The 27079-nt window shown below is 48.0% G+C and overlaps 1 protein-coding gene across 1 annotated transcript in view; it reads right to left on the bottom strand.

Annotated features, from left to right (window-relative positions):
- Positions 1–27079, bottom strand: part of LOC134043806 (collagen alpha-1(VII) chain-like) — an 83588-nt gene that overhangs the window by 15026 nt on the left and 41483 nt on the right. The window contains exons 49-75 of the mRNA XM_062492537.1: positions 26442–26549; positions 24962–25075; positions 21392–21475; positions 20995–21198; positions 20163–20198; positions 19909–19953; positions 19318–19362; positions 18661–18696; positions 18063–18098; positions 17594–17653; positions 16880–17005; positions 16165–16236; positions 15976–16011; positions 15623–15682; positions 14827–14871; positions 13730–13765; positions 13102–13137; positions 11282–11338; positions 11079–11150; positions 9613–9684; positions 9140–9175; positions 4583–4663; positions 3918–3971; positions 3610–3663; positions 2748–2810; positions 2269–2331; positions 982–1098 (exon numbers count right to left, since the gene is read on the bottom strand). Coding sequence (XP_062348521.1) covers positions 982–1098; positions 2269–2331; positions 2748–2810; positions 3610–3663; positions 3918–3971; positions 4583–4663; positions 9140–9175; positions 9613–9684; positions 11079–11150; positions 11282–11338; positions 13102–13137; positions 13730–13765; positions 14827–14871; positions 15623–15682; positions 15976–16011; positions 16165–16236; positions 16880–17005; positions 17594–17653; positions 18063–18098; positions 18661–18696; positions 19318–19362; positions 19909–19953; positions 20163–20198; positions 20995–21198; positions 21392–21475; positions 24962–25075; positions 26442–26549 — 1848 coding nt within the window. The remainder of the gene's footprint in view (positions 1–981; positions 1099–2268; positions 2332–2747; positions 2811–3609; positions 3664–3917; positions 3972–4582; positions 4664–9139; positions 9176–9612; positions 9685–11078; positions 11151–11281; positions 11339–13101; positions 13138–13729; positions 13766–14826; positions 14872–15622; positions 15683–15975; positions 16012–16164; positions 16237–16879; positions 17006–17593; positions 17654–18062; positions 18099–18660; positions 18697–19317; positions 19363–19908; positions 19954–20162; positions 20199–20994; positions 21199–21391; positions 21476–24961; positions 25076–26441; positions 26550–27079) is intronic.

Raw genomic sequence — 27079 nt, 5'->3', positions numbered from 1 at the left:
AATTGTCCCAGCTTCCATCCTCCAAAATCCAAATTATTACCATCGTCAGGAATCAAGCAGGGCATATAGATAAAATTTGGTTTGGTGGGTTATTTTATTCCAACTTTTCTTTTATTCTTGGATCTTCCAGGTAATTTTTGTATTCTTTAATCCAAGCCTGAAACTCTCCCAGCAAAACCAAGGAGGGAATTTTCATTTCCAGCCTTTTTTCACTTTGGAAAATTCTTTATTTCTTGAAGCTGCCTCAAGAAAACTTCCAGGGCAGGGTGATCCTGCTCATCGATGGAATTAACATCTCATTTCCCAGGATTTCTTTTTTTTTCCCTGTGTTTCAGCCCAGCGTGGCTGGAATGCAAAAATATTCATTAAAAACGGGAGCTGAGAGCCACCAGCTCCTTCCCAAGCCTTGGCATCCTGATCCTGGGATAATTAACGACTTGACATCCTGATCACTTGGAATTATCTCTCCATGGAGAGTTCAAATCTTCCCCTGAGGAGACAGGAAAGGAGGGGAGGAAAGGGGGCGGAAAATCTCCGGAGAGGAATGAACCAGGAGATGAAATACGCGGATCAAGACCCCAGGGAATGTGGGAGAGGTGGGAGATGGTGCCATGGGGACACCTCAGGGGTGATGGGTCACACCAGGGTGTCCAGGTGTTGATCCCTGTGGGATGCAGGTTCTGTGGGATTCCTGATCTGTAGGATTCAGGACCTGCTGGGATGCCAGACCTGTGGGATTCTGGATCTGCTGGGATTTGGGATCTGTGGGATTCAGGACTTGCTGGGATTCCTGTGGGATTTAGGACCTGCTGGGATTCCAGATCTGTGTAATTGAGGACCTGTGTGAATCAGGATCTGTGGGATTCCTGTGGGATTCAGGACCTGTGAGATTCAGGACCTGTGAGATTCAGGACCTGCTGGAATTCCTGTGGGATTCCTGCTGGGATTCAGGACCTGTGGGACTTGGGATCTGCTGCTCACCTGTGGGCCTGGCTCTCCCTGTGGCCCTCGAGGTCCAGCTGCTCCGGCCCCTCCAGGCTTCCCAGGCAATCCTGTTTGTCCTTTGAATCCTCCCAGTCCAGGAACTCCCTTGGCTCCCTGGGAATCACAGCAGGTTGTAGAGATGGAGCAGCCAAACTTCATCCCAACGCTTCCATGGCATTGGGAATATGGGAACACCTTCCACATTCCTTTGGTGTGGGAGCTTTGCTCTCCACCTATCCTTGTGCAGAAGGTGCTTGGTGACATGGATTTTCCATCCAACTATTCCCAAGAATTCCTAAGTTCCCAGCTCTCCCGGCTCACCTAAACAGAATCCTTTCATTTGTAACTCTGGGAAAAACCAGGAAAGGGGAATATCCCCAACCTATAACTTTCCCACTCATCTTCACCACTGAGCTTTCTACCAGAGCTGCTGGAACAGAAAATATTCCCATGAAACCCAGCAGAAGGAAAAATCCAACACCCAGCAGTGCTAGGAAACAAATCTGTGGGAGAGTAGAAGACCGGGAGAGGAAGAGAATAAGAATTCCCTGGGAATGATCTCCAAGCCTCCAACTGGAGACCATCAGGGAATGAGGAACAGGTTTGTTATCAATAAAATCCTTTAAGATCCCAAATCTGCTGGAGACTGGAATATGAGAAGGGCCTGAGGGGCTGGAAAATGCCAAGAGATTTGATGGAGGCTGCTAAGATTGTGTTTGGCACTTTTTTTTTTTTCTCCTTAGAAACTGACTGTTTTAACAGAAATCCTACTTTTCCCCCCCTATGGAAAAGTACAAATTTAGGTGTGGGGGCTTTTTTAAGGAATAAAGCAGGAAATGAAGGAATGCTGAGAAGAAAGATTGGTGGGGAGTGATCCAGGTGGGAATTCCTCAGGGGGATGAGAACAGAACTCAGGATCAGCCTGGAGACCTTTCCTATTTCCCATCCCACAGCCTGATCCACTTTTCCTACCCTGGAGCTTCCCAGGAATTTACCCTGGGAATGGTGGTGGAATAACACTGACAATGAATCCCAGCCCCTCTGGAGGCTCTTCCTCACACTAAACTGGCTCCTCCCGAGATTTTATCCATGGACAGAGGTGAATTTAAGGAGACCTCTCTCTCCTGCCCTTTTCCAGCTGCATTCCCAACCCTAACGTTCCAGCAAGTTGACATTTCCCCTCTGGAAAGGGCACCAATGATGTGGAAAATGTTAAATTTTGTTAACTCTACCTGATGGATGTGGGATTAATTCCTTGGAAATGGCAGCGTGGTCAGTACCAACCTTTTCTCCTTTCTCCCCAGGAATTCCTGAGGTGCCGTTGTTCCCTGAGGCTCCTGGTTCACCCTGGAAGGAGCCAAGAAAATCATGGCTAATGTGATCTTGGAAAGGATGGGATTTTGGGAATAAACTGGTTTTTCCTTGGATCAGAATTATTTACTGAGTGTCACCTCAGTCCGGGCACTGGTGGTATTCCAGGAGAGGGAAAATTCTCATTAAAATGGAAAAGAGCATCAGGATTGGTATGGATGAACTCAGCTGAAGAGGTGAGTAAAGATCCCAATCCCAATATCCAAGAATCTTCACCCAATCCATGCTGATTTATGGGAACAGATCCAGGAAATCCCAATTTATGCCCTTCGTAAGAAACGAGCATTTTCCAGAGGTGGATTTGGGAAAACTTCTGGGAAAACTCTTGTGGGATGATCTTTAATGTCCCTTCCCAAAGCATTCCATGATTCTGTGATGATTCAGATCCTCACCTTTGGTCCATGTTGTCCATTCAATCCTGGACTTCCCAGTTTTCCAGGACTGCCAATTTCTCCCTGTGGATGGAAAAGCAGCGGAGGGGCTGTGAGGACAAAGAACCCCAAAAACATTGGGGAAACTCTGGAAAAGCAAGGAAAGGGATAATCCAGGGATGACACTTGGAGATAAAGTTGCAACTCAGCCTAGAAATTTCAGATCACTAAAATTTAACTTGCAATGAAGGAGACAAATTAACTCATTTACACTAATTTTAACTCATAACCAAGGTAACTGGAAATCATTAAAACTGGAGATTATCCCAATTCCAAGCTCATCTAGAGGAAAGGAGGTGGAAAACTCCCTCGACAAAAAAAATTCAGTTACTAAATGGAGCGGGGCTGATGAAATCAAATATTAACAACAATAATAACCAAAATAATATTAATTAAAAGCTATCATGACCACAATAATAACAACAACAACAACGCTGACTCCGTCACCAACAGCTCCCATTTGTCCTATCCAGCTTTCCCAACCCTCCATAAAAATCCCATTACAGCTCATTAGCAGTTGTTTACTGATAAGGGACTAATGGTGCTGATAAGAGCCCGGCACGAATTTAGAACTGAGCCCAGGCCGTTGCTAAGTCACGGATCAGGAGGGATTTGGGCAGGGCTTGGTTCAGTTTTTAACCCCACCTTATCCCAAAGTTCCCTGCAAAACTTAAAGCTTCCCAATTCCTGATTCCCTGCTCTTCACAGACCTTCCAAGAGGGATTTTCCCAAGGAAATGGGGTGGATTCCTCAGGATTCCGTGCATGAAGCTTTCCTGGGAATGGGGCAGCTGGAGCAGGGTGGAAAGCTGGGCTTGGCTCACCTTGGCACCTTTGGCCCCGGGAGCGCCGATCCGGCCTGGAAGTCCCCGCAAGCCCTGGGAATGAAGCAGATGACAGGGAATGAGGGCAGAGGAGGAATTCTGATGGTGCTGGAAGCTCCTTGCCCATCTCTGCTTACCCCAGTTTTATTTCCCAGGATCATGGAGTGGTTGGGGTTGGAAGGAGCTCTGGAGAACATTTCTCCAACTCCCAATCCAAGCAGTGCCATCCAAAGATCTTTTACCACATTCCCAAGGATTTTGGGCACCCCCAAGGGTGGAGGTTTCTTGGGATTTCATCCATGTCCTACCTTTGTCCCTTTCTGCCCGGTGTCACCAGTGGTCCCAGGGTCACCTTTCCCTCCCTACATGATAAAAAAAAAGGACAAAGGAGACAAAATTTTCGGGAATTTTTGGGCCAAAATCCCATCCATATGCCGGAAGTTTTTTTTTGGTAGGGAGCAGATCCCAGAGGAAAACTCAGGTTGGGAAACATAGGATAAGAAAGAAATTTTGGGATATGGACATAGTGGGAAGTGGAGGAGGACAACTCCTTAAAACCAGGACAGGATGTGCATTGGAAACCTTTCCAAGATTTGAGAAAGACCACGAGGAAAGCCCTGAGGAATTTAGGGAGTGGGAAAGGAAAGGAATGTGCGATCTGGGAAGGAGCAGACAGGAATGTGGGATCTGGGAAGGAGCAGACAGGAATGTGGGATCTGGGAAGGCACAGACAGGAATGTGGGATTTGGGGAAGCACAGACAGGAATGTGGGATCTGGGAAGGAGCAGACAGGAATGTGGGATTTGGGGAAGCACAGACAGGAATGTGGGATCTGGGAAGGCACAGACAGGAATGTGGGATCTGGGAAGGAGCAGACAGGAATGTGGGATCTGGGAAGGAGCAGACAGGAATGTGGGATCTGGGAAGGAGCAGAGACTTTTCCAAACGATCCTTGTCCTTTCCTGCCACTCACCAGCTTCCCCTTCTGTCCCTGTAGGCCTCTGTCACCTTTGGCTCCCTTCATCCCATTTTTCCCATCCAGTCCTGGTGCACCCTGCCAGAAAGTTGGGAAAAAATTCATTCCTGATCCCATTTTTTCCAGGCAAGAGGGATAAGGACAATCCAGGATGGAAACCCAACTGTGAGATCTCTCAATCCGAGGTCCGAAGCTCCCCCAGGAACAGCCCAAGACCTGAGGTTGGGATTTAGCTCCCGTTCCTCAATCCCTAATTCCACAGGATTTTAAATCCCTGGCAAATGAAAAATGGGAGGGGATTAATTTGTAATTCCAGCTCGGGAAATTGTGGCAGCAAAAGGATCTTTCCAGGCCAAGGAGATTCAGATGGGGCTGGGAATTTGAACAGGGATTTAAGGAACATGTGGCCCAGGGGGCTGCAGGTTATTTTATCCCATTTTGGAATTTTTTGGCTTCTGGAGCCACATCCAGCACCGGGACGTCTTTTCATGGAGTCTCCCATTGTTGTGGTAGCAAATAAAGTTGCTAAAAATCCTCACTTATTTTTTATTTTTAAAATTTAAAGGTTTTTTTTTCCCAAGGATGCCACAGTCTCCTGGTTGCTCACAGATCCATCCTGGCCAATTTTGGTGGCATTTTCCAGCACCTGGATGTGAAGGAAAAAATTGATTTATTCCCACTTGTGCCCCTCAGCTCTCTCAGGGGAGAATTAATTGGCTGCTTGATCAAATCGGGAGCTGAACAAGTGGAATTTCCTGCTTGGAATTTGTTTGCTGTGGTTGTTGGAGGGAAACAAATTCATTAAAAATAAAATACAGATTAAAAAAAATCAGATTTGTGTGCCAGGGACTCCCTGGATCAGGGAAAATCCATGTTCCTCCCTATTCCAGGCACTATCAGGCACAAATATCTCTTTATTGGTAGCTGTTTATTGACACAATCAATAGAAAATTCCATTTGGGGATGTAAATAAATCATAAAACCCTGGGAAATTCTCTGTTTGGTGGGACAGATTGGAGGGTAATAAACCATTTGTGTGATGGTTAAATCCCACACATCCAGGATACCTTTAAGTGCCTGGAGTTCTGAAAGAGCTGGGATCAGACCAGGGATGGGCCAAAAAAAGCCTCTTTTTGTGTACTAAAGAACCTGATGTTAATTAGAGTTCTCCTAATTAGCTCTAATATTTATCTTAATTATCCCAGATATCTCCAGTGCCAGGTTTTCCACATTTTCCTGTCCGTGTCCAAATCATCTTTCTGCTTACCATGAGGTCCTTCTTGTCCAAGAGAATTCCAAATTGTTTCAGGAAAAGTTAAACTCACTCAAGGATATGCTGATGGAAAGCCAGGTTTAAGCCTGGCTTAATTAGCCCAGGCAACATAAATGAGATTTAGACCCGGGTTTTATCTCTCCATAAAAGTGGCTTACTGCTTATCCTGGGCAGGAGAGATTTTTTGGAATGTGGATTGGAACGTTTAAAATCAGGATTGGACATGGCCTGGAGGGGAAGAAAATCATGGAAGTGATGCTTTCCCACGACAGGGAAAAGATGGGATAGGAGGAACAAAAACCAACCAACCAACCAACCAAACAAACAAAAAAAAGCAAAAAACCAAACAAACAAAACAAAAAAAAATAAAAAACAAACAAACAAAAAAAACCACACACACAAAAAAAAAAAAAAACACAAAAAAAAAAAGGAGAAAAGAAACTCAAAAAACCCCCAGAAAATGCAAAGAAGCCAAAATAAAAATTTGTTCCATGCCGGTGTTGTGCCAAGGAAATCAAGGCTGGACGATAAACGGCAGTAAATTAAAATTTAAATGGCAATTTAAAGGCAATGACAGCGGGAATATTGGAAACGGCTCCGGCTCTTTGGATTTGGGATGAAAACCTTGCTGGAATTTAACTGCGAGCGCAGGGAGGCTGAGTCACCAATCCTGTGACGCAGAGAAACCTTGGATCCTTCGCTTCCAGGCAAAAATTCCAGCGGAGCTCCGGGCTGGAGTCAGGGAGGAGCCAAGGAGGAGCCGGGAATGAGCAGGGACACCCTGGGAAAGGCTGGGATCCATCGGGATATTCCCCCGAAAGGATGGAGCCGTTTGAAGCCAAACACATCCAAAAAGGAGGATGAATTCCCAAACTTCTCCTGAGAGGTTTTGCACCCTCCTGCTACTCCCGCTCCTCAATATTTGATGGGATGATGCAAACGGAATCTCCACCTCGGAGCTCCAGCCGTGTTTTTATCCCTTCCCTGCTGGGTTTTGGTGGAATGGGGCTGGTCAGGGTTATTTGCTGCAGTTTTGAGCTCCTTTAAAAAAAAAAAAAAAAGAGAAATTGATGTTTGGGGTGGGAATTGACTGATTTAGTGAAAAATTCCCCTTGGCAGGGGGTTTGGAATGAGAGGATATGGAAGGGAATAATGATCCAAGCAGCAGCATTTTAGGATTCTGCGTGACCCTAGTTTTCCTGGGAAACTTAATATCCATATTAAACTCAAATTCCTGCTTATCAACCACTCTCACTCCTGCTGAACTCCGAGTCTGGGACGCCTCAGACTGCAGGGATTCAGAATCCCTGGAAAACCAAAACAGGGAGCAAGAAATTGGGGGGGGGGGGGGGGGGGGAAGAGTATTAAAAAATCAGAGTTTTGGGGAGAATAACGGGTTAATCCGTTGTTATTTTAACGCACAATCGCAGGGAATAAAGAGGAGTAGGAATCCGTGATCCAAATGATGAGTTAATGGGAATAACGAGCGGCAATTTGAACATAAAAGAGGGAAGTGAGGCAGGAACGGCAAAATAAAAAGGGAGCAGAGCTTTTAGAAAAGAGGAGAAAGGAGGAGGAGGAGGCGCCTGGAATATCAAAACTGAGCCCGTTTGTGAAGTCAAGCGGATATACAGAAATTTTCCGAGGCATAATTGCAGGGAGAAGACAAAAATGCTGTCAGCTCTGTTGGGAACTTCCTCGGATTAGAAAACCGGGAGAATAAATGGATGAGGGTGCTGAAATCACTGCCAGGGCATTCAGCAGGGGCAGCAATTTGTGGCGATTTGTGGGAATAAAAGATGGGATTAGAGGGAAATGAAGGCAAATGAGGCTTTACCTGAAAGATTTGGTGTTGGATCCAGGCAGGATGGGAGTTCAGGAAAAGGGGGAAAGAGGATTTGGGGAAGGATAGACAATTTGGGAATAACTCAGGGAAGGAATAACCAAAGTGGAAGCATTTAGGAGATAAAGTTGGAGTTTAATTCCCATCAGGATCCTCCCTCAGGTGCCTGAATGGACAGGAATGGTGGGTGAGAATTCCCTCAATCTTCCAATAAAACCAATGGGAAGAACCTGGCAGAGGTGGGATGAATTCCAGAATTTATCGTGGATCTTCCAGCAGTGTCCCAGCTCGGATCTGGCTTTTGAGATTTTTGGGAATGTGGTAAAAGATCAAATTACAGCTTTCTGCACCAGCAGAATCCCAGGATATTTCCAAAAGGAAGATTCCTTTGCTCTGCTCAGATGGTGGATGGCCGGACAACACTTTGTGGGAGTTCTTATCCCTAACATCCATGGAAAATTGGGATGCTGCCATCCCTTTGCACTCAGCAGTTTTGCTCTGCTCCTGGATGGATTCACCCCACGAATTCAGGTGTTCCCTACAAAATAATTCCATAAATATCCTCAAGTTCACAGAACTACCAGTGCTGATCCCAGGTCCTGCAGCAGGTTCCAGCCTTGAGGCTTTGGCAAAGTGCTCAGAAGGTCGTTTATAATTATTAACAATTAATACAATAATTAATTGGATGAGGGCCTTTTCCTCAGGGAGCAATTCCCACTCTGGATTTCAGGCCTGTCAATAATTCTGCAGCTGTGACCAGGAATCAATGGGGACTTACTTATTGGGACAACCTTGGACTTTTGACAACCTTGGAAATGTGGAATTTGTGCCCTTGATTGAAGAGCTGGACTCTGTGATCCTGGTGGGTCCTTTCCAACTCCAAATATTCCACAATTCCATGATTCTGAGTCTTTGGAGCTTGGAGACCTTTCCACTTGGGGTGAATACACCAGAGGCATTAAAAATATTAAATAAATGTGTTTTTCTTGTGTTCCTTAATGCAAAATCAGGGAATCATGGAAACAGGGAATGGTTTGGGTGGGAAGGGACCTTAAAGCCCGTCCAGTTCCAATCTCAAGGGCAGGGACATCTCCCACTGTCCCAAATTGCTCCAAACCCCATCCAACCTGGCCTTGGACACTTCTGGGGATGGGGCATCCATAATTTTTCTGGGAGTTCTGTGCCAGGCCCTCCCCATCCTCACAGAGGGGAATTTCTCTCACAAGCCATAACCCCAAACCTCTGCCTGTGATCCCTGGTATCCAGGTCGGTTTTCCAGCAAAACCTCTCGGAACACGGACTTTGGGGAGCAGCTCTGAGTTCCCACGGGCTCTTCCCACCCTTTCCCACATTCCTGGCTGTGGGAGAGAACCAGACCCAAGATTATGGTTCTCCACACCCAAGATTTGGAATGACAGGGAAATATTTTCCAACTCACGGAAGATCCCGGTGAGCTCGGTTCTCCTGGCTCCCCCTGCAAGGAAAAGGGGGACGAGTTACCCTGGGGAGGAAGAGCCGAGATCCCTCTGGAAACAGGGAATGCTGTAGAAATTCTGGAAAATGGGACAAGGAGAGCTTTGAGGGACTCTCTATAGCAGCAGCTGGAAGGGCAGTGGGATATCCCAAATATCCCAGCTGGATTTCACTGGCTCTTAATGGAGTTTGGAGAACATCTCTCACCTCCCTCCTGGAATATTGACATTCCAGCCTGGAAAAGCTCCTAGAGCACTCTGCTCCTTTAAAATCTTTAGGATTTTCTTGGAAAAGTCCAGCTGCTCCTGCTTTTCCAGAGCCTCAATCATTCCAGTCAGCAATTTTGGGGAGGGAATGAGGGATTATATTCCATGGGAAAACCGGGATGGGGTTTTCCACCTCAGTCCTGGCAGGAGATGACTTAAGTTTGGAGCTCACCTTCTGTCCCACAGGTCCTCTGCTCCCAAAAAGTCCCATCATTCCTTTGGATCCAGCTTCTCCTTTGATTCCCTAAAATGTTATTAAATACATTTTCAGCACCCACTCTGGAACTTGTCCATGGAAAAACCCATGGAGATAACAAAGATGACCAAAATCACCATTTCCATACCAAAATTCCATCCCAGGGGTTGGAAAGAAAGACACAAGTGTCAGGACTGGGCAGGAACCTCTGGGAATTGTTATGGAAAAGATCCCTTGCCCCATGGTGGGATTGAAAGAAAACAGGCAGGAAGGGGGATTGGATCCTTGGGATGAGCTGAATCTATGCCAAAAATCCAGGAGAAGACCCTGCTGGGCTCGCTGGGGCTGGAGATGCCGCTCTCCAAAGTCATCCAGGTATTTATCCAAGAGAAGATGCTTGTGTGTTGTTTTGTGGAATATTTTTCATGGATTACTTTTTTTCTGGAATACTTTTTTTAGGGAATATTTTTATGGGTTATTTTTATGGAGTATTTTTAATGGAGTATTTTTTCATCAGAGTCCAATAGGACAAATAAAATATATGGAATTTTATCCAACTTTAAGACACAGGATCCACCCCACCCCCTCAATGGGAAAAACTCCAAGAGTTTCCTTCACTTTGGAAGCCTGAGCAGCGGGATCAGAAAAGGGCAGGATCTGCCCCTTTCCCAAGGGACATGCCCACCTTGGATCAGGCAATTCCCACCTGGACTACACCGGGATCCAGCTTCCCATGGAAAATGACGGGAGCTGGATGTGTCACTGCTGCTGTAGGAGATTCAATTTATTCAGTCCTGGGTCAGGCTGGTGAAGCCAAAGCCATTTCCATTTCCGTAAGATGGAAATTGGGATGAGTGGGATACAGAGATCGGAGCCATGACTCAGCTGGGAGTGGGAGAATTCCGTGATTCCTCCCAGGAAAACTGGGCCGGGCTGGGAGCTGGGATGAGCTCCCGGGGGGCAGAGGGAGAGGGAGGAGCTCTCTGTTCCACCCAGGGGACACAGCAGGGACACGGGAGCCATCGGAGCCCTGCCAAGAGCATTCCAGAGGTTCCAGGAGCAGGGAGAGCTCCTGGAGGGAGAGGGGGATGAGGGAATGGAGTGGTGGCTTTTCCCAGTGGGACACCTGAGAAATGGGATGTGTTTGGTGTCCCCAAACCCCTGCCCAGTCCCGTCCTCTCCCTGCTGCTGCCAGAGCTGGGTGTGGCTGTGTTTTCCAGTGGAGACTCGAGAATCCCAGGATAGTTTGGGATGGAATTGATTTTGAAGATCACCCAGTTCCAAATCCCAGCCGTGGGACGCCTCCCACTATCCCAGGTTGCTCCAAGCCTCGTCCGGCCTGGCCTTGGACACTTCCAGGTGTCCAGGGGCATCCACAATTATTCTGGGAATTCTGTTCACTGCCCTCAGTCCCCTCCTCACAGGATTTGGGAAGTTCCCACCTTTTCTCCTATGGGTCCATCCTCTCCCTTCTCGCCTTTGTCTCCATCAAAACCTGGCAGTCCCTGCTCACCCTGAAAGAAAAACCAGGAATTGGTGGATTCGACTTCTTCCATCTCTCCTGGAAGGATCCAGCTGGATCCAAGTGCTGCCTCCCAGCGCTGATCCTGAGGAGGGAAGGGACAGCTTGGAAAGCCAAACTTACGGGATCTCCTTTGGTGCCTTTGTAGCCCTGGGGTCCAAAAACAGTCATGGACTCACCCTGGAGAAAGGAGAGACAGGGAAAGGGATTCACTGGGAGCTCACAGATCCCACTGGGAATGCAGTGATTAGCAACAACATTAATTGTTAGGGCCCATCACCCTTAATTAAAAGCTGGATCATGGACGTGCCCAGAAAACTCCAAATCCTGAGGTTCCCCAGTGACCTCCTGTCCCTAAAAATGTTGGAGTTATCCCAGTGCAGCTCCCCCGGATGAAAAAATGACCATTCCCTGATCCCAGGCTGCCAGTGCTGAGACAGATTCCATGAGTGCCACGTGGCTTTGTCACTTGGGGTGGCGGGTCGGGATTTCCAGCTTTTCCCAGCTGCGGGAAGTGGCAGGATAGGTAATGGAGCTGTCCGTGGTGTCCCGGTTTATGGATGCAGTCGGAGCTGAGGAATGGGAGTGGCACTGAGGTCACCCCTCAAAGGGAAGTTTTTGGGGTGACACCCCCAAAGTGTCACCCCTGGGAGCTGCAGGGACACAGGAACCCCATGGACACATCCGTGCCAAGCTCCTCAGGGAGCGGAATCCAGGTTTTTCCAAGGAATGTCTCAGCTGTGGAGAAGGGATGGCTGTGTCTCCAAAGGGATGAGAGGCACCTTCTGGTGGGCAGCTGGAAAAAAATTTCCTTTGCTCAACTCCCTTCAGTGCAAATACTCCTGATCTGGGTGACTTGGCTTTGCTGGGGCTTTACCAACTCCTCATCCGTCAATATTCCCAAAAATCCCGCATTTTTTGGACTCTGTCCAACCCTCACCACAGCACCCTGCCCAGATTCTGGTTTCATACACATTCCTGCTTCCGAGCTCTCTAACAGAGGCAGGATGGGGCTCAACAAATTTTGGGAATAAACAAAGAGACTAAAAATCCTGCCCTGGGATTCATGGAGTTATTCCCGCATCGATCCAGGGAGAATGACATGGAAAATTCAGCTGCAATCAGCTGGAACAAACCCAAGCCCATCCTGCTCCCATTTTATCTCCGATTCCACCTTATCTGTTGTGAAGGCATCCTTTGGAAAATGCATCCCACATTCCTTCAGCTCGGGAAGAGTTCCGAGGCCTCCTCACGAAGCAAATTAAGAATTGATTGGTCTCCGGAGCGAGTTCCTTTCCAGAGTAGCTTCCTCAGAGACAAATGGGCCTTAATCACTGAATATTGCGTGACTCGAGGGCGGCATCATCACGGAGCTTTTCCAAACCTCATTTTCCAACGAGCCCGTTCCAGCCAGGAAGGAACTTAACAAAACGCCGGGCACGAGTTCAGCGGTTTCTGAGCATTTTCCAGGAGCACTTGAGGAGTTATTTTCCCATTACCTGTCAGGAGCCAGCTCAGGCTGTTGGAAATTAAGGTTGGCTTTGGGGTCAGCTGCTCATTCCAAAAACCAGGGGGAATTTTCTTCCTCCCTTAATTCAGGATTTTTTTGCCCCAGCAAATCGTTCCCAAAATTACTTTCTTTTTTTTTTTCCTTTTTTTTTGTGCTTTGTAGTATCCCATCAAATCCATCCCACAAACTCTGCTCTGAGGGATGTTTCCAGTGCAAGGATGGAATAAAAAATGAATGGAATAAAAAAGGATGGAATAAAACATGGAATAAAAAAAATTTGATTTAAACTGGTGGAGACCCCCAGAAAGGAGCGGGAGAATCCAGGTGCTGTCTCCTCTTAATTTCCTAGGCACCAGAAAGAGAGGATGGATCCAGGTTTTTCTTGGAGACACACAGTGAAAGGAAAACCCCAAAAAATCTGGAATGTCCTTACTCGTTCTCCCTTTGGTCCCAGAAGTCCCCGATCACCCTAAAAACAGAAAAAGGAAAAAAAAATAGGTGAATTACTCCATTTTTGTTCCCTCTTGTGTTGCTCAGGCAGTTTATTCCCACTCCAGGCCACTAAAACCTAAAGTCAGATCCTCTGGACACTCTGGAAAACCCTCAGCTCGCCAGGAAATGTTGTGGAAACCCCAAATTTATGGCATTGACAATGAATGGAATGCCAGAGGATTGAGGTGGTTTTCCTGACTCCACGCTCAGCACAATGTGGAATTACTGCTGGATTTTTTCCATCCCAATGGGATTCAGCATCTCCACCCTGCAGAGGTAGGATGACATCCTAAAAATGAAGGATTCCTCAAATTTCTCCCACAGATCTTTTAATGGAATCTGTATGGAACAGGAGCTGGAACACAGAGCACATAAGGCTGATCCAAGGGCTCTCCCAGTCCATTCCCAGGAGATCCTGGGATCATTCCCAAGGGCTGATCCAGGGGCTCTCCCAGTCCATTCCCAGGAGATCCTGGAATGATTCCCAGTGGTTTAAAAGGGTAGCTGCTCCCCACCACACCAGGGCACTGTTGGAGAAGTTAGGAGTTGTAGATAAAATCAGTTCCTACCCTTTGGCCTTTCACACCTGGGAAGCCCTTTGGACCCTGGAAAAACACATAAAATACCTGTGAGGATCCACAATAACAGGAGGGGGAATGTGTGGGAAAGTTGGGAAAGAGCAGCCTCCATCCAAAGGCAGAGTTGCTTCCAGGGATGGGCTCCAGCATGGAAAAACCGCTGGAAGAACCAGCACAGGAGCTCCTACTTTAATCCTCTGTCCTCCATAGGGATCTCCTGGCAGGTGGATAATTTCAGCCCAATTCCCTCATTATGAAAGTCCCACTGGGATTTTTGGATCCTCAACAACAAGGAAAACTGCTCTAAGAGGTTCCTCCAAGGTGGAGGTGGATCCTTGATGGGGATCTCCAGATCCCTTGGAGGCCAAGCCAGGATGGGAAGCACATTTGGAGAGGTCAAAAGCCATTGTGGTCACCCCTGTTTGCTAAATTCCTGGGAATATACAGTAACATGGGAATTTCCACCTGCAGGGACACTTTCTGCTATCCCAGGGTGCTCCAAGCCTCATCCAGCCTGGCCTTGGACACTTCCAGGGATCCAGGGGCAGCCACAATTTATCTGGGAATTCTGTGCCAGGGCCTCCCCACCCTCACAGGGAAGAATTTCTTCCCAATATCCCATTTATCCCTGCCCTGTTCCAGTTTAAAGCCATTCCCCCATTTCCAATTGCTCTATGTCCTTACAAAAAAATCCTCTTCCTTTCATTCCATGAAAAATAACATCCTAATAAATAATAATTAATAAATAATACAGAGTTTATCCAAATTCCAGCTGCTGTTTGTGTCTCTCCCTACTCAGCCCCCTCCAGCAGAATAAGGGCCGGAAATTCCTGCCCTGAAATTCCCACAGACCTGACAGCAGCAGAGAGGGACTGATATTCCAGAAGGGCTTCCAAACCTTGAGATGAGCCACCCAAATGGACAAGGACAGTAAGGAATTCACAGGATTCCCACTCCCTCATCCCACTGGAATTCAGCTTCCCAAATCTCCATTTCCCACTGGAAGAATCCCATTTTATTTCTCTCATAGCTCGTGGGGATTTTGCCAGCCGTGGCTCTGTGGTTTTCTGGGATATTGGAACACTCACCATCATTCCAGGGGGACCCCGCATACCCACGATGCCCTTGTCACCCTGGGGGATGCAGAAGGGCAGGGATGGCAATGAGGAATGCAGCACACAGGGAATCCCAAACCCACAAACCATCCCGCTGGGAATGGGGCAGGAAGAATTCCCTGTCCCCAGAGGACTTGTCGAACCCCTTTGTCCCTCCATCAGGATTAGGTGCCAGGTGTTCTTATGGATTGGGATGAAAGAGCTGCACGGGAGGGTCCATGGAGGCCTTTTATGACCTCCTTGAGTTCACCCTACAGGACCTGCCTTTAAACCTCAGGAATTGCCCAAATTCCAAGTAACTGAGGCCAAATTTAGGTCTCCCATATGAATCCAAGGCAACCTGAGATCCTGGGATTCAGTTTTATGCCAGAGTCAGAAGAGCAGAAATATTATTCCATCATTTCCTTTGGATAATGAAGCTCCAGCAAGGTTTACCCACAGCTGTTGACATTTTCAGGGAGTGCTTTGCCTCAGGGGCCTCATCCAAAAGCAGGTGGGGAGTTTGTCCCTATGGATTGGACCATAAAATCCTGATTTATTTGTGGGGCAGCCACAGAAGCAGCAAATTTAAACATGGCCTCCAATTCCAACTCTCTTTGCTGGAAGGAGGTCAAAGCTTCTCAGGGATAGGAGGTAAAGGGAATTTTGCTGCCTGAAACCCTTCAGGAATTTCTGGGATGGGTGGGAGGGAGGTGATGGATAAAGCTGCCTCCAAAGGGGGCTGGAGGCTGCAGGAATCCAAGCCTGGAATATTAATGGATGGACCTACCCGAGGACCAGGGAATCCATGGGGACCTCTTGGGCCAGTGGCTCCAACACCGTCTTCTCCCTGGAAAGCAGAGAATTCCAGAGGTGTCACTTGGAGCAGGGAAACCCCACCACACCATTCCTGATGAGTTTGGCCAGGACTGAAGTCCCAGGAAGACGCAGGAGACTCAGTTCCATGGATTTTCTGCTGTTCTCTCTGGAGGGTGCTCCAGAAACCATGGGAGGAAGGCAGTGAGGGTGGAATGGGATGAAGTAGGATGAGGTCAGGGATGAGGAGCTAGGAGAAGGCAGGGATTTGTCCCATTCCCATCCCAGGATTTCTGCTCATTATTTTTCTGGGAAGGTGGCACTGACCTTGTTACCTTTGGGTCCAGGTGTCCCAGGAATTCCCTGCAGGACAAGGAGAGCAAAATAAAAGGGAGGATTTGCTTTGGAAGTGCTCAGTGCTCTCCTATCCCAACATTCCCAGAGGATCAAAGCCCATCCAGCCCAGATTCCCCATCCATCCCTCCCAAAAGGCACAGGGATTATGTACAAATCCACCTCTTTTCCTGGGGATCCCGATGGTCCCACGGGCCCAGGAAATCCACTCTGGCCTCTCCTCCCACGCTCTCCCTGGAAAATAAAACCCTGTGAGAGGAGAACACACGGATGGGAAAGGTCCCGATTTCCCTGATCCAGACAAAAGCAGGAGCTGGCGATCTGAGTGTTCCCTGCACTGGAAAGAATTTCCTCGTGGAAAGGGTGGTCAGGCATTGGAAGGGACTGCCCAGGGAGGTTTGGAGCCCCCATCCCTGGAGGTGTCCAAGGAATTCCTGGATGCGGCACTCACTGGGGATTTGGCACAGCTTGGACTCCATGACCTTGGGGGGCTTTCCCAGCCTCAGTGATCTTGGGATTCTGGGATTCCTCCCTCTGTTCCCAGACCCTAAAATGACCCCAAAATTCCAGCTGCCATCCCCATGCCATGGCCACTCCTTCCCAGCCCCCTCCTTCGGTCACGCCATTAAATTCCCAGGAAGAATAATTCCTGAGCTCCACTGTTTTCTTTTGGAACCTGAGGATCATCCCATCGTTCTAATCATCCCTGGTACCACTCCTTTCCCAAATGAGATTTGTTCCCACTTCCCTGGCAACATCCAGGCTCAGGGAGACCTGGAATTTGGGGGGGCTTGACCCACAGGAACCACCTGGCACGGACAGTTAGCTCATTGTGGTCACCTTGAGGTGACAAACACAACCCATGGCGTCCCCTCACCTTCTGTCCCGGAATTCCGGGCACACCTGGAGCCCCTCTGGCCCCCTGGGATCCGGGATTGCCGGCGTTGCCGCGAATTCCTTGGATGCCCTGAGCTCCTGGAGGTCCCGGGGCCCCTGGCTCGCCCTGGTGAGGGAATCACGAGGAATTGGGATATTGGGTGGGATTTGCTGGAGGAAGTCTGGGATGTCTCCTTGAATTCCCAAGTGCATGGAATTTGGGACACCACTTCCAGTCCTGATTTGTGAGGAGATCCAAAAGCTGGAGAAATTGTCACCGAACTTTGGGATTTCTTTTCTTCCCAAGTTTTGGTGACAAAAGGGCTTTTCCACGGCTAAATAAGGACAGAGCCTTTATCTCCTGACCTGTGGTGAATTCAAACATCCCAGGGATCCCAGGAACTCATTCCTGCTGAACCCACAATTCCCTAGATTTTTTTTTTCCCAGCCTGAGGATGTCCCTGATGATTGCAGAGAGGTCAGCCCACACCTTTCCATGAATCCATATTTATCCTCAGGATCTCCCTCTGAAGTGGCCCCTTGGAGGACACAGAGCATTCCCTCCCATCCCAAATCCTTCTCCTGCCTTCCCAGGATAATTTTGGTGCTTTCTCTTTGTAGCCACTTCCGTGTTCCACATCCGGCAGTGGAAAAACAGGATAACAAAGAGGACAAACCCAGGGAAAAACAAATTCCAAGCGAGATCCAACTTTACCTTAAATCCAGGTGGTCCAGCCTGGCCAACGGGACCTCTGAACCCAATTCCTGGTTCTCCCTGTGAAAGAAAAGTCAGGAAAAATCAGGAATTCTTCTTCCAGTGTAAACCCAGCACAGGGAAGGTTTGGTTTGTGCTGCTCCATGGAGATCCAGCTGAAATCCCACAGAGCTGACTCCATTCCAAGGGTTCCTACAGAGCCCTCATCTCCTCTGGATGATCTGAGCTGCAGAGACAAAGCTGCTGGGAATCAGCTTTGGAAAAGAGGGAGCTGGAATATTGCTGGGAATTGTATCCCAGGATTCTGGGTCAGACTCATTCCCTGGCATTGCTCATTCCCAAGGTTCCTGTCCGTGTGATCCTCCTGGAATCTCTTCCTGGACACTGATCCCAAGGTGGGAAGGCAGGAGATGGGAAAAGGAGGAAAAGTCACCCCCTGGCTTTGGCTGGCACCAACTTTGTCCTTTACCTTTTGGCCTTCTTCCCCTCGGTCTCCTTTGCTGCCCTAGGGAATAAAAAGAGGATTCTGAGGTCATAGAATTGTCACCCCCAAGCAAGAGATTTCCATGGATTCTCTGCCTGGAATGAGGGGAAAAAAATCTGGGAAATCGCCCAGATTCCATAGAATTCAGTGATGGGATGAGAGGTCATTGTCTGGGTGAGTGACATCAATCTCTACTTCAATTATTTTGGTTTTTGGCTGATTTTAATACAATTGCCTTAAAATAATTAAATTTTCAAACACTGAATTGATTAATTTAAATAGATTTAATTTAATTATTTTGGTATCATGCACTGTTCTGCCCCATCCTGGGAGACTCAGCTTCTTCATAATAAATAATTCAGATGAAATTTTTTTCATTAATTATTAACTAATAACAATTTTTATATCAATATTTTTGGTTTGTTATCATTAATCCTGCTGGACAAAGGTTCATCAACAGCTCTTTAATTCCTTATTTTTAATCCACTGATATTCCAGGCTTGGGATTGGGTCCAGCCCCACCCAGGCTGCTCTTGGAGAAGATTCCCCAAAAAAAAAATTTGGAGCTGATTCCAGCACTCACCTTCTCTCCAGGTACTCCCACATCCCCAGGCTGTCCCTGCAAGACAAAATTCCCTTTTCAGCCACTTCTCCTCCCTCCTTTTCTCCCAGGATTCTATCCAAAATTCCCCATGGGTTTCTGCCTTTTACCAACCCTCCCTTTCTCCTGAAATTCCGTGTCCCACCCCATTGGATCTGCCACCTGCTCCCTATAAATTTTCACTGCCCAAAGTGTCCGTGAAATGAGGTTCTTTGTGGCACTTTTTTTCCCATCCCTATCCTCATGCCAGGGCTGGATCTTCCTTGTCCATCCCATCGTTTAGTTCTCTTGTCCAGCAGAAAATAAACATTGGGAACTCCCCCTTGAATTTTCGGCATCACAGAACACAATCATTCCATCCTTTAGGCTGGAAAAAATCCTCAAAAAAATCACTAAATCCAACCTTGAAATTTTGTATTTCCTCCTGAGCATGGCAGATGTGTGGAAAAACTGCTGGAATTTGGGAACAAAACCCCCAGAAAGGTTCGGGGATAAAGGTGGGAACGCACCAATCCCAGTTTCCATTGGACCTGACTGTCCTCTCCATGAGCATATTCCCAACTGCCTTTCCCTCTCCAGACCCTCTCAGCACAGAGAATTCTGGTTTCAAAGGATCAGGTTGGAAAACCCCATCCCTACCTTTTCCCCTTTATCTCCACGGGCTCCAGGAGCTCCCATTTCTCCCTGGAAAACAACCAATCCCCCCAAAAAATCAATCCCAAAATATTCATTATTCCATGGAATTTTCCCTTCCCTCTTTGCACCAGGTGGGTGCTGCCCTCATTCCTACTTCAGTTTTTGGCAAATATCCATGGAGGAATCCCTGGTTTCCACCACTTGCATTCCTACAACAGATGGGGAATTATCCTGTGCAGTGGGAATGCAGAGGGAAAACCACAAATCCGGGACCAAAGGCCAGAGATAAGTGACAAATTGAGGATTTCCCTATCCCAGGATACTGTGGATGTTAAAGGATTCCATTAATTTGAAGGAGACAGGAGGCATCCCAAACTGATTGAGGATTCCCAAAACACAAATCCCATGTTTGGATCAGCTGTGAAAGATTCCATCCTGGAATTTCTGCTCATCACCAATAGCAGAATTATTGATTTCATCTTGAATTTCCTGATTTTTTTCCTGTGATTCCTCAGTTTCCAAAGTGAGGCAGCTCTGGGAAAATGGATCATTATCCTGGGAATATGCATTAAAAAGTGGGATAAAAGCACTGACCTTTGGGACATGGGAGGAGGGATCTGCTGGGTCACTTCCCTGCTTCTGCAAGGAAAAAATGCACTGGAATGGGATGGGATCCATGATATAGATGGGATCCACAGGATGGGATGGGATGGGATGGGATGGGATGGGATGGGATGGGATGGGATGGGATGGGATGGGATGGGATGGGATGGGATCCACAGGATGGGAAGGGATCCACGGGATGGGAGAAAGAAGCAGCTGCCTTCTCCCTGGGAGGAATTCCGTACCTTAATTCTCCTTGGATGATGAGGGCCTGGATATGTCTTGGGTTCAAAAAAAAAAAAGAGAGGGAAGTGTGAGAGCAGCTGGAAAAACTTTCCCTTGAGCCATGGAAAAGACACCTCTGAGGAATGGGATGTGAGGAAGGAAGTGGGGAATCCCAGAGGGAAGCTGGGAGTTTCCAGGGATCACCAGGATCCTTTGGAGGGTTCCTGGTTGGATTTGGGGTGACTTTCAGGCTCCCAGTCTGCTCCAGCCTGGATGGGACATCTGGGAGCTGCCAGGACCAAGGAATTCCTGAGCAATTCCTGAGGAATTCCAGGCTTTTGGCAATGGCACAGGTGTCCATTTTAACCCTGAAATTTCTGGAGAAGGTGTGGATGAGCTCAGCTCATTACTCCTGGGAATGCAGGGTGAGGGTCACTCCCTGCTTTCAAAGAATTCCATTCACGGGAAAAACATTCCAAATTTCTCATCCTTAACTCCTGGGAATAGGAATTTTTTCTCTTAAATCCTTCCCCCCCCAATTTCTGGGATCTCGTCTTAAAGATCCCTGGAATGTCCGGGTGTGCCAGGAATGGGCAGGTTTATCACCACCCCCACAGGGAACTACCTTGGACATTCCAAGGGGATTCCAGTTGTTCTGTTTTCCCCAAAACCCAGATTATTCTGTTCCCTCATTTCCCTCGATAAATTCAGGGAGAAGGATCTGTTTGTCTATGCAAAATGGTTCCTGCAGCAGCTGTTTCCTGCTTTATTTGTGGATATTTATCCCTACATTTGCATATTCATCCTGTCTTTGTCCAGGTGGGAAAATAGGGATTCACTTCCATTGCTCACCATGGATCCTGACTGGAATTTCCAAGCTCCTGGAGCACCAGGGGGATGAGCTGGTGATGGAGCTTCCAGGGAAGGGGCACTGTTTCCTCCTGGATCACAGGGATGGCTCTGGAATGGGATCCTCATGGGGTGTCCCTCATGCCCAGGAGATCTCCTGGATCTGTGCCTTGGGATGGTGGAGCCGTTGTTGGAATTCCCATTTTCCTGTGGGAAGGGAAAGAGCACCTGATACATGGAGAAGGAATTATTTATAACCAACAGAGAAGAGGATTGGATTGGAGGAAAAAAATTCCTTACCCAGGGAATGGGGAGCCCCTGGGAAAGGTTTCACAGAGAAATTGTGGATTCCCCATTCCTGGAAGTGTCCAAGGCCATGTTGGATGGGGCTGGGAACAACCTGGGATAGAGGAAGGTGTCCCTGCCCATGGAACTGGATGGGCTTTAGGATCCCTCCCAAACGATTGCGTGATTCCATGAAATTCTAATTATAAAATAATGGCATTAGTACCAATAAACCAAAATTGTCTTTTCCAACCTTAAGAATTCCATGATTCCATTTTCCAGTTTGTCACCAGGTCACAAATCCACAGCTGTTTTAAAGCAATAAAACCCCACCAAAAATATTCCAACTTGGAATTTGAAATCCCTCCCTGCTCCAGCCATGCCCGGGCAATTCCGGGTTTATTGCACCTGGAACATCCAATTGGAATAATCCATCAATTAATGCCAATTAACAGCCATATGTTAATCAGCCCCTCGGTGATAATTTGAAATGTTTAAGGCACACAGCATAAAGCAAATGATTCCTGACCTGACTCCTAAATCGTTCCTGCTTTTCCATAGCAGCTGTAGGAAATGATCCATTGGAAAAAAATCAGAATATTCCTATCGAGAATATTCCCAGCAATTATTTCCTGAGCCAAATATTTGGGGAATGTTTGGATCTGAAAGCAAAAGTTGAATTTATTTGCCATAAAAGTCCTGAGATCTTCCAGGAGGAGCACAAGAAGGAGAAGGAAAAAAACAGGATGTGGTGCAGTTATTTAAGGTTATTTATTTATTTATTTAGGAACAAAGATCTGGATTCACCTTCATTAGTGTAATGGATTTTTGGATGGCTTAAGCAGGGAAAATCAGTCCTAAACTTCCAAGGAATGTTGGTGAGTGCAGCTCAGTGAGATTTTCAGGGATGATCATCCTGTTTTCCTGGATTTTCACAAACCATGGGATAATTCCACCTCAGGGATAATGAACCCGGCAAATTTCTGGCTCACAAAGGGAAAAACCCCCCAATTTTGAGCCAATTAAAACTGGAATTCTTTACTGGAAGAGGATGAGGGGAAAAAGGGATAAAAGAGGGATGAAGGATACACTGGCACGGGGAGAACCCATGCAGGGTGGGTTTTTTTGGGTTAAAAGAGGGAAAATCACCAAAGGTGGCACCATGGGATGGCACCACGTGGATTTTCCCATCCCTCCTTCCCAGGCACTGCTCATTTCCCTGGGAATGGCTGTAAAATGCTCCACAGATCCTCACGGAGGCGATTCCAGAGGTTGCCAAGACCTGGCTGAGGTTTGGAATGTTCCCTGGGATCCCATTTACTGGGAAATTGCCACAGGTAATGAGTCTCCATTAATTCTGTAATTCCTCCATAATTTTGGCAGTTTCCTGCTCCGGGAATAAGGCATTTCCAAGAAAAATTGGGAGGCTGCTGCTTCCTCAAGGAATGATTTGTTGCTGGCAGGGAAAAAAAAGGAAGGAAAAGAGGGAACAGAGGAAAGGAGGGAAAGGGAAGAGAAAAATGTAAATAAAAGGGAGAGGGGGAAAAGAATACCTTCAAAAAAGGAAAGGGAAAAATAGGAAAAAAGTCAGGATTTCAGGGAGGAAAATGAAACAATTGTGGGTTTATCCATATGGAGGTGAGAGGGATTTATCAAAATTAACTCTGGAAAGGAATAAGGTTAAATCCAGAGATAGAGGAGCAGGAATTTTTTGGGATGGTCCCATAACCCCAAACAGTGGCTCATCCATGGATGAGTATCCAGCCTTGCTCTGGACACGTGGATTTGGGCTCACCCTGCTTTTCCCAGCGATTCCTTTGCTTCCAGTTAACTCCTGCCAGGAACTGCTCCTCAGGGATGGAGCTCCTGGGCTGTCCCAGGCTCCGCAGACCTTGGAACAGGTGGGAATTCATGATTCCTGCTGCTGCTTCCAGGAAAACTGGCAGGAAAAGTGGCTCCATCCCCCTTGGCATCTCCAGGATGTTGGAGCTGCTCATTCCCTGCCTTTGGAATCTGCTGTTCCCTTCCCGTGAGGATAAATGGGATTTTACTCCCAATGCAAGTGAGGAAAACATCCTTGGGATGCAGATCCCGTCCTGCTGAGGGAGTTTGGAGTGTCCAAAAAAAAGAAATCTGTGGGAGTTGTTTTATGTTTATAAAGCTCCTGATAAAATGGGGATCATTGGAGGAGCTCCTGGAGCAAATCCAGACGAATCCATGGAGCTGCTCCAGGGTTGGAGCCAGCCTGGGAGAGCTGGGGGTGCTCACCTGGAGAAGGGAAGGATCCAGGGAGAGCTTCCAGCACATTCCAGGACCTGAAGAGGCTCCAGGAGAGCTGCAGAGGGACTGGGGACAAGGCATGGAGGGACAGGACACAGGGAATGGACACTGCCAGAGGGCAGGGATGGATGGGATCTTGGGAATTAGGAATTCCTGGCTGGGCTGGAATTGCCAGAGCTGCTGTGGCTGCCCCTGAATCCCTGGGATGTCCAAGGCCAGGCTGGACATTGGGGCTGGGAGCACCTGGGACAGTGGGAGGTGTCCCTGCCATGGCAGGGGGATGTAATGGGATGATCCTTAAAATCCCTTCCCACCAAACGATTCCATGATTCTAAAAACCGATGGATTTGGCCTCCATCCCTCGTGTTCCTCTAGCTTAACCATTCCCAGGAGAGGGAATTGCTGCATCCAGGAGGAAAAGCAGAGCCCTTGGATGCTCTTGGCACATCCCAGCGTCTCCAGAGCCGCAGTTCCCACTCCAGGTTTTTGCGTTTGAGCCGGGAGCCCTCTCGTGGCTGCTGAGCCAAGGTGATTCCAGCTCCACGACGAACCCCGGGATTCATTTCCCGAGCCAGGGCAGGGATAAAGGCATGGGAGCAGAAGGAAGAGTTCGGCAGACTGGATAAAGCAGAGCGAGATTTCCTGAAGCAGGATCTCCCCACTTCCAGTTATTCCCGTCTTGCCATCCTTAAAAATATCCTTTCTGATGCTGTTCCTGTAGCTGTAAGGAAATATCCAAGGGATTTTTTCCCTTCACTTTTAAAAACTGTTGCTGTCCTGCCTCTGGGTATTTCCAAGAATTCCATAGGGACACAACGATGTCCAAACTGGAGAGTGCTGGGTTTGGAGGAGGATTTGGGAAGAGAATCTCTGCCCAGGAGGGCAGGAAAACAGAGGGAAATGGGGATTTTAGGGATCAGAGAAAATCCCCAAATTCCTGCCTAGACCCTAAAATCCCGCTGTTTAAATAACTCAGATGCTCCAGAGCACAGCAGGAATATCCTGAGACCATATCGATGTATTTCCATATCCATGGAAAGTGGGAAGGAAAAGGAAACATCTCATAGGAGGTGGATTTTAAATTCCCTGTTTGAAATCTGCATTATCCCTATTTTCAAACTCTTAAGAGTCATCAACTCTTCAGTCAACCAAGCTGGAATTTCACCAGGATGGTGTGGCCAGATGGGATCAGATAAAATGGGACTATCCCGTTTTTCCCCCCAAAATTGTGTGATTAACCAACAAAACGTTTCCCAAGGGATTTTTGGTCACTCCTATCAGCCTCCTGCCCGTTCCAGGAGCTCTGGTGTTCTCCAAGGAATATGGAGAAGCTACCCCAAGATTAAGATTTGCATCCCAGTCCCTCCCAGTCCATCACTGGTCTGAAATTCTTGGAAAAATGTACCTGGCTGGTGTCCTGTGGGGGTTGTCCTTCCAGCCTCTCCTCCAAGGGCTCAAAGAAATCCAGGGAATGGTTTTCCTGCAGATCCCCTGGATGTGGTGGGGGCACAGTCAAGCTCTGCAGAGAAGGATAGACAAACACCGACAGAATTCCATTAATTATTGGGAAAAAATGGAAAAAATGGACAGCAGGATCCTTTCCCAAGTCCTGGCACTGATCCATGCTTCTTTCTGTAATTTCATTTTACCATTGCAATAAAATAGGGGCAAAACTCAAAATTTCAATGATCTGTCCAGTCAAATTCTGGGAGTTTTAACTCCTTTGCATCCATCCAGTCAGCACCAATGGAAAAGGAAGGATTGATTCCCTGAGGGATTGAGGGATGCTCTGATGGTCCCAAATCCTTTTTTCCACTTAGGGTTGGGCTCCCAAAGCTCAACAGGGACAGTTTTGGGGTCTCTGTATCTCAAATCCCAACTTTTGTTGGCTCTGGGGTTGTGTCCCTTGGTGCAAACCTCCCCTCTCAAGCCCCTAAAATGTCCTAATCCGTCTTGGAAAAATCTGGGAAAAACCTGAGGACACAGGAGGAGCCTGGGACTCTCCCACCTTGTCCAAGTCTCTGAGGAATTGGATCATCCTGATGGAGATAAAGGCCCAGGAGATGCCTCCTACAGGAAGCCCAGCACAGAAAGAAGCCTTAAAATTGTGGATGTGTTCCTAATTCCCAAAAATAGGAGCTGTTAATCAGGATGCAGGTGGCTAGAATTTGTCTGGTTACTCCAAATGAAAGCTCTGGAGTCACAGAATAGGGAATGTCCTGAGTGGGAAGTAACCCACAGAGATCATCAGTCCCAACTCCTGGCCCATCCCAACAATCCCACCCTGTCCCTGGGAGCTCCTGGAGCTCTGGCAGTCCCAGCACTGACAATCCCAATCCATCCTCACAATAGGATTGGATCCATCCCTGCCAGGGCAGGAGACGCTCCACAGAATCCCAGGACAGAAAAGTTTTTCCATGGAGTCCAAGCTGTGCCTGATCCCCACCCTGTCCCCAGCCCAGACCCCCGAGTGCCACTTCCAGACATTCCTTGGACGCCTCCAGAGATGGGGACTCCAAACTTCCCTGGGCAGTTCCAATCCCTGACCACCCTTTCCATGGAGAAATTCCTGCTGTCCACCCAAACCCTTCCCTGTCCCAGCCTGAGGCCATTCCCTCTCCTCCTGTCCCTGTTCCCTGAAGCAGATCCCAAATCCCCCCTGGCTGTCCCCTCCTGTCAGGGAGTTGTGCAGAGCCACAAGGTCCCCCCTGAGCCTCCTTTTCTCCAGGCTGAGCCCCTTTCCCAGCTCCCTCAGCTTTTTCTGGTTCTCCATTTTCTTCCCAGATCCATTCCCTGGACACTCTCCATGTCCTTCCTGACTGGAAGAGCCCAGAACTGGACACAATAAAAACCCTGATTTCATCTTTCCTGCTGTTTATTTTCACCTCAGGGGATCCTCCAGACAGAAGCAGCTCCAGCTCCAGGCTCTGTCCTTCTCCTGTCACCTCAGTGCTGGCCGGGACACGGTGGGAAGTGTCGGACACCAGCGGATCCTGCGACACCAGAACAAGGGATTGGTGTGACAGTGACAGCCCTGAGCTCCTGTGATCCACTGCTGGATCCTGGTGGCTTCATTCCAACCTTTCCCAACCTTCCAGCACACTCTGTCCCACTTGGTGACATTTCTGAGCCAGGCTGGGGCGAGTGGGCAGCAATTCCTTGCTGGCCACACCCAGACTTTCCTTCCAAGGAATCCTTCTCCCTCCCTGTGGTCCCTTTTGCTGTTGAGACCCCACTCATGACCCCTTTTGGTGCTTCAGCCCCACACCCACCACTCCAAAAGCTCCCAGAGGGCACAAGGACAAACTTTGGTGGCTTTAGGAATGGCTTCTGTGGACAACAAAGCTTGACCGATTCCTTCATTCCCATTAAAAATTGAGCTGTTTAGTATCCCTTTATCCCAAAGATCCCAGATCCTGGTGCCTCTCCCAAACCACCGTGACCTGCTCGATGACAGAGGTGACCCTGAGGCCTTTGGTGGCTCATTCCCATTTCCCTCATTCCCTGGAGGTCTGTCACCCCT

This window comes from Cinclus cinclus, chromosome 4, assembly GCF_963662255.1.
Source record: "Cinclus cinclus chromosome 4, bCinCin1.1, whole genome shotgun sequence".
Lineage (NCBI taxonomy): Eukaryota > Metazoa > Chordata > Aves > Passeriformes > Cinclidae > Cinclus > Cinclus cinclus.
The sequence above is the reverse complement of the archived record's forward strand: the minus strand, read 5'-3'. Positions and strand labels throughout refer to the sequence as shown.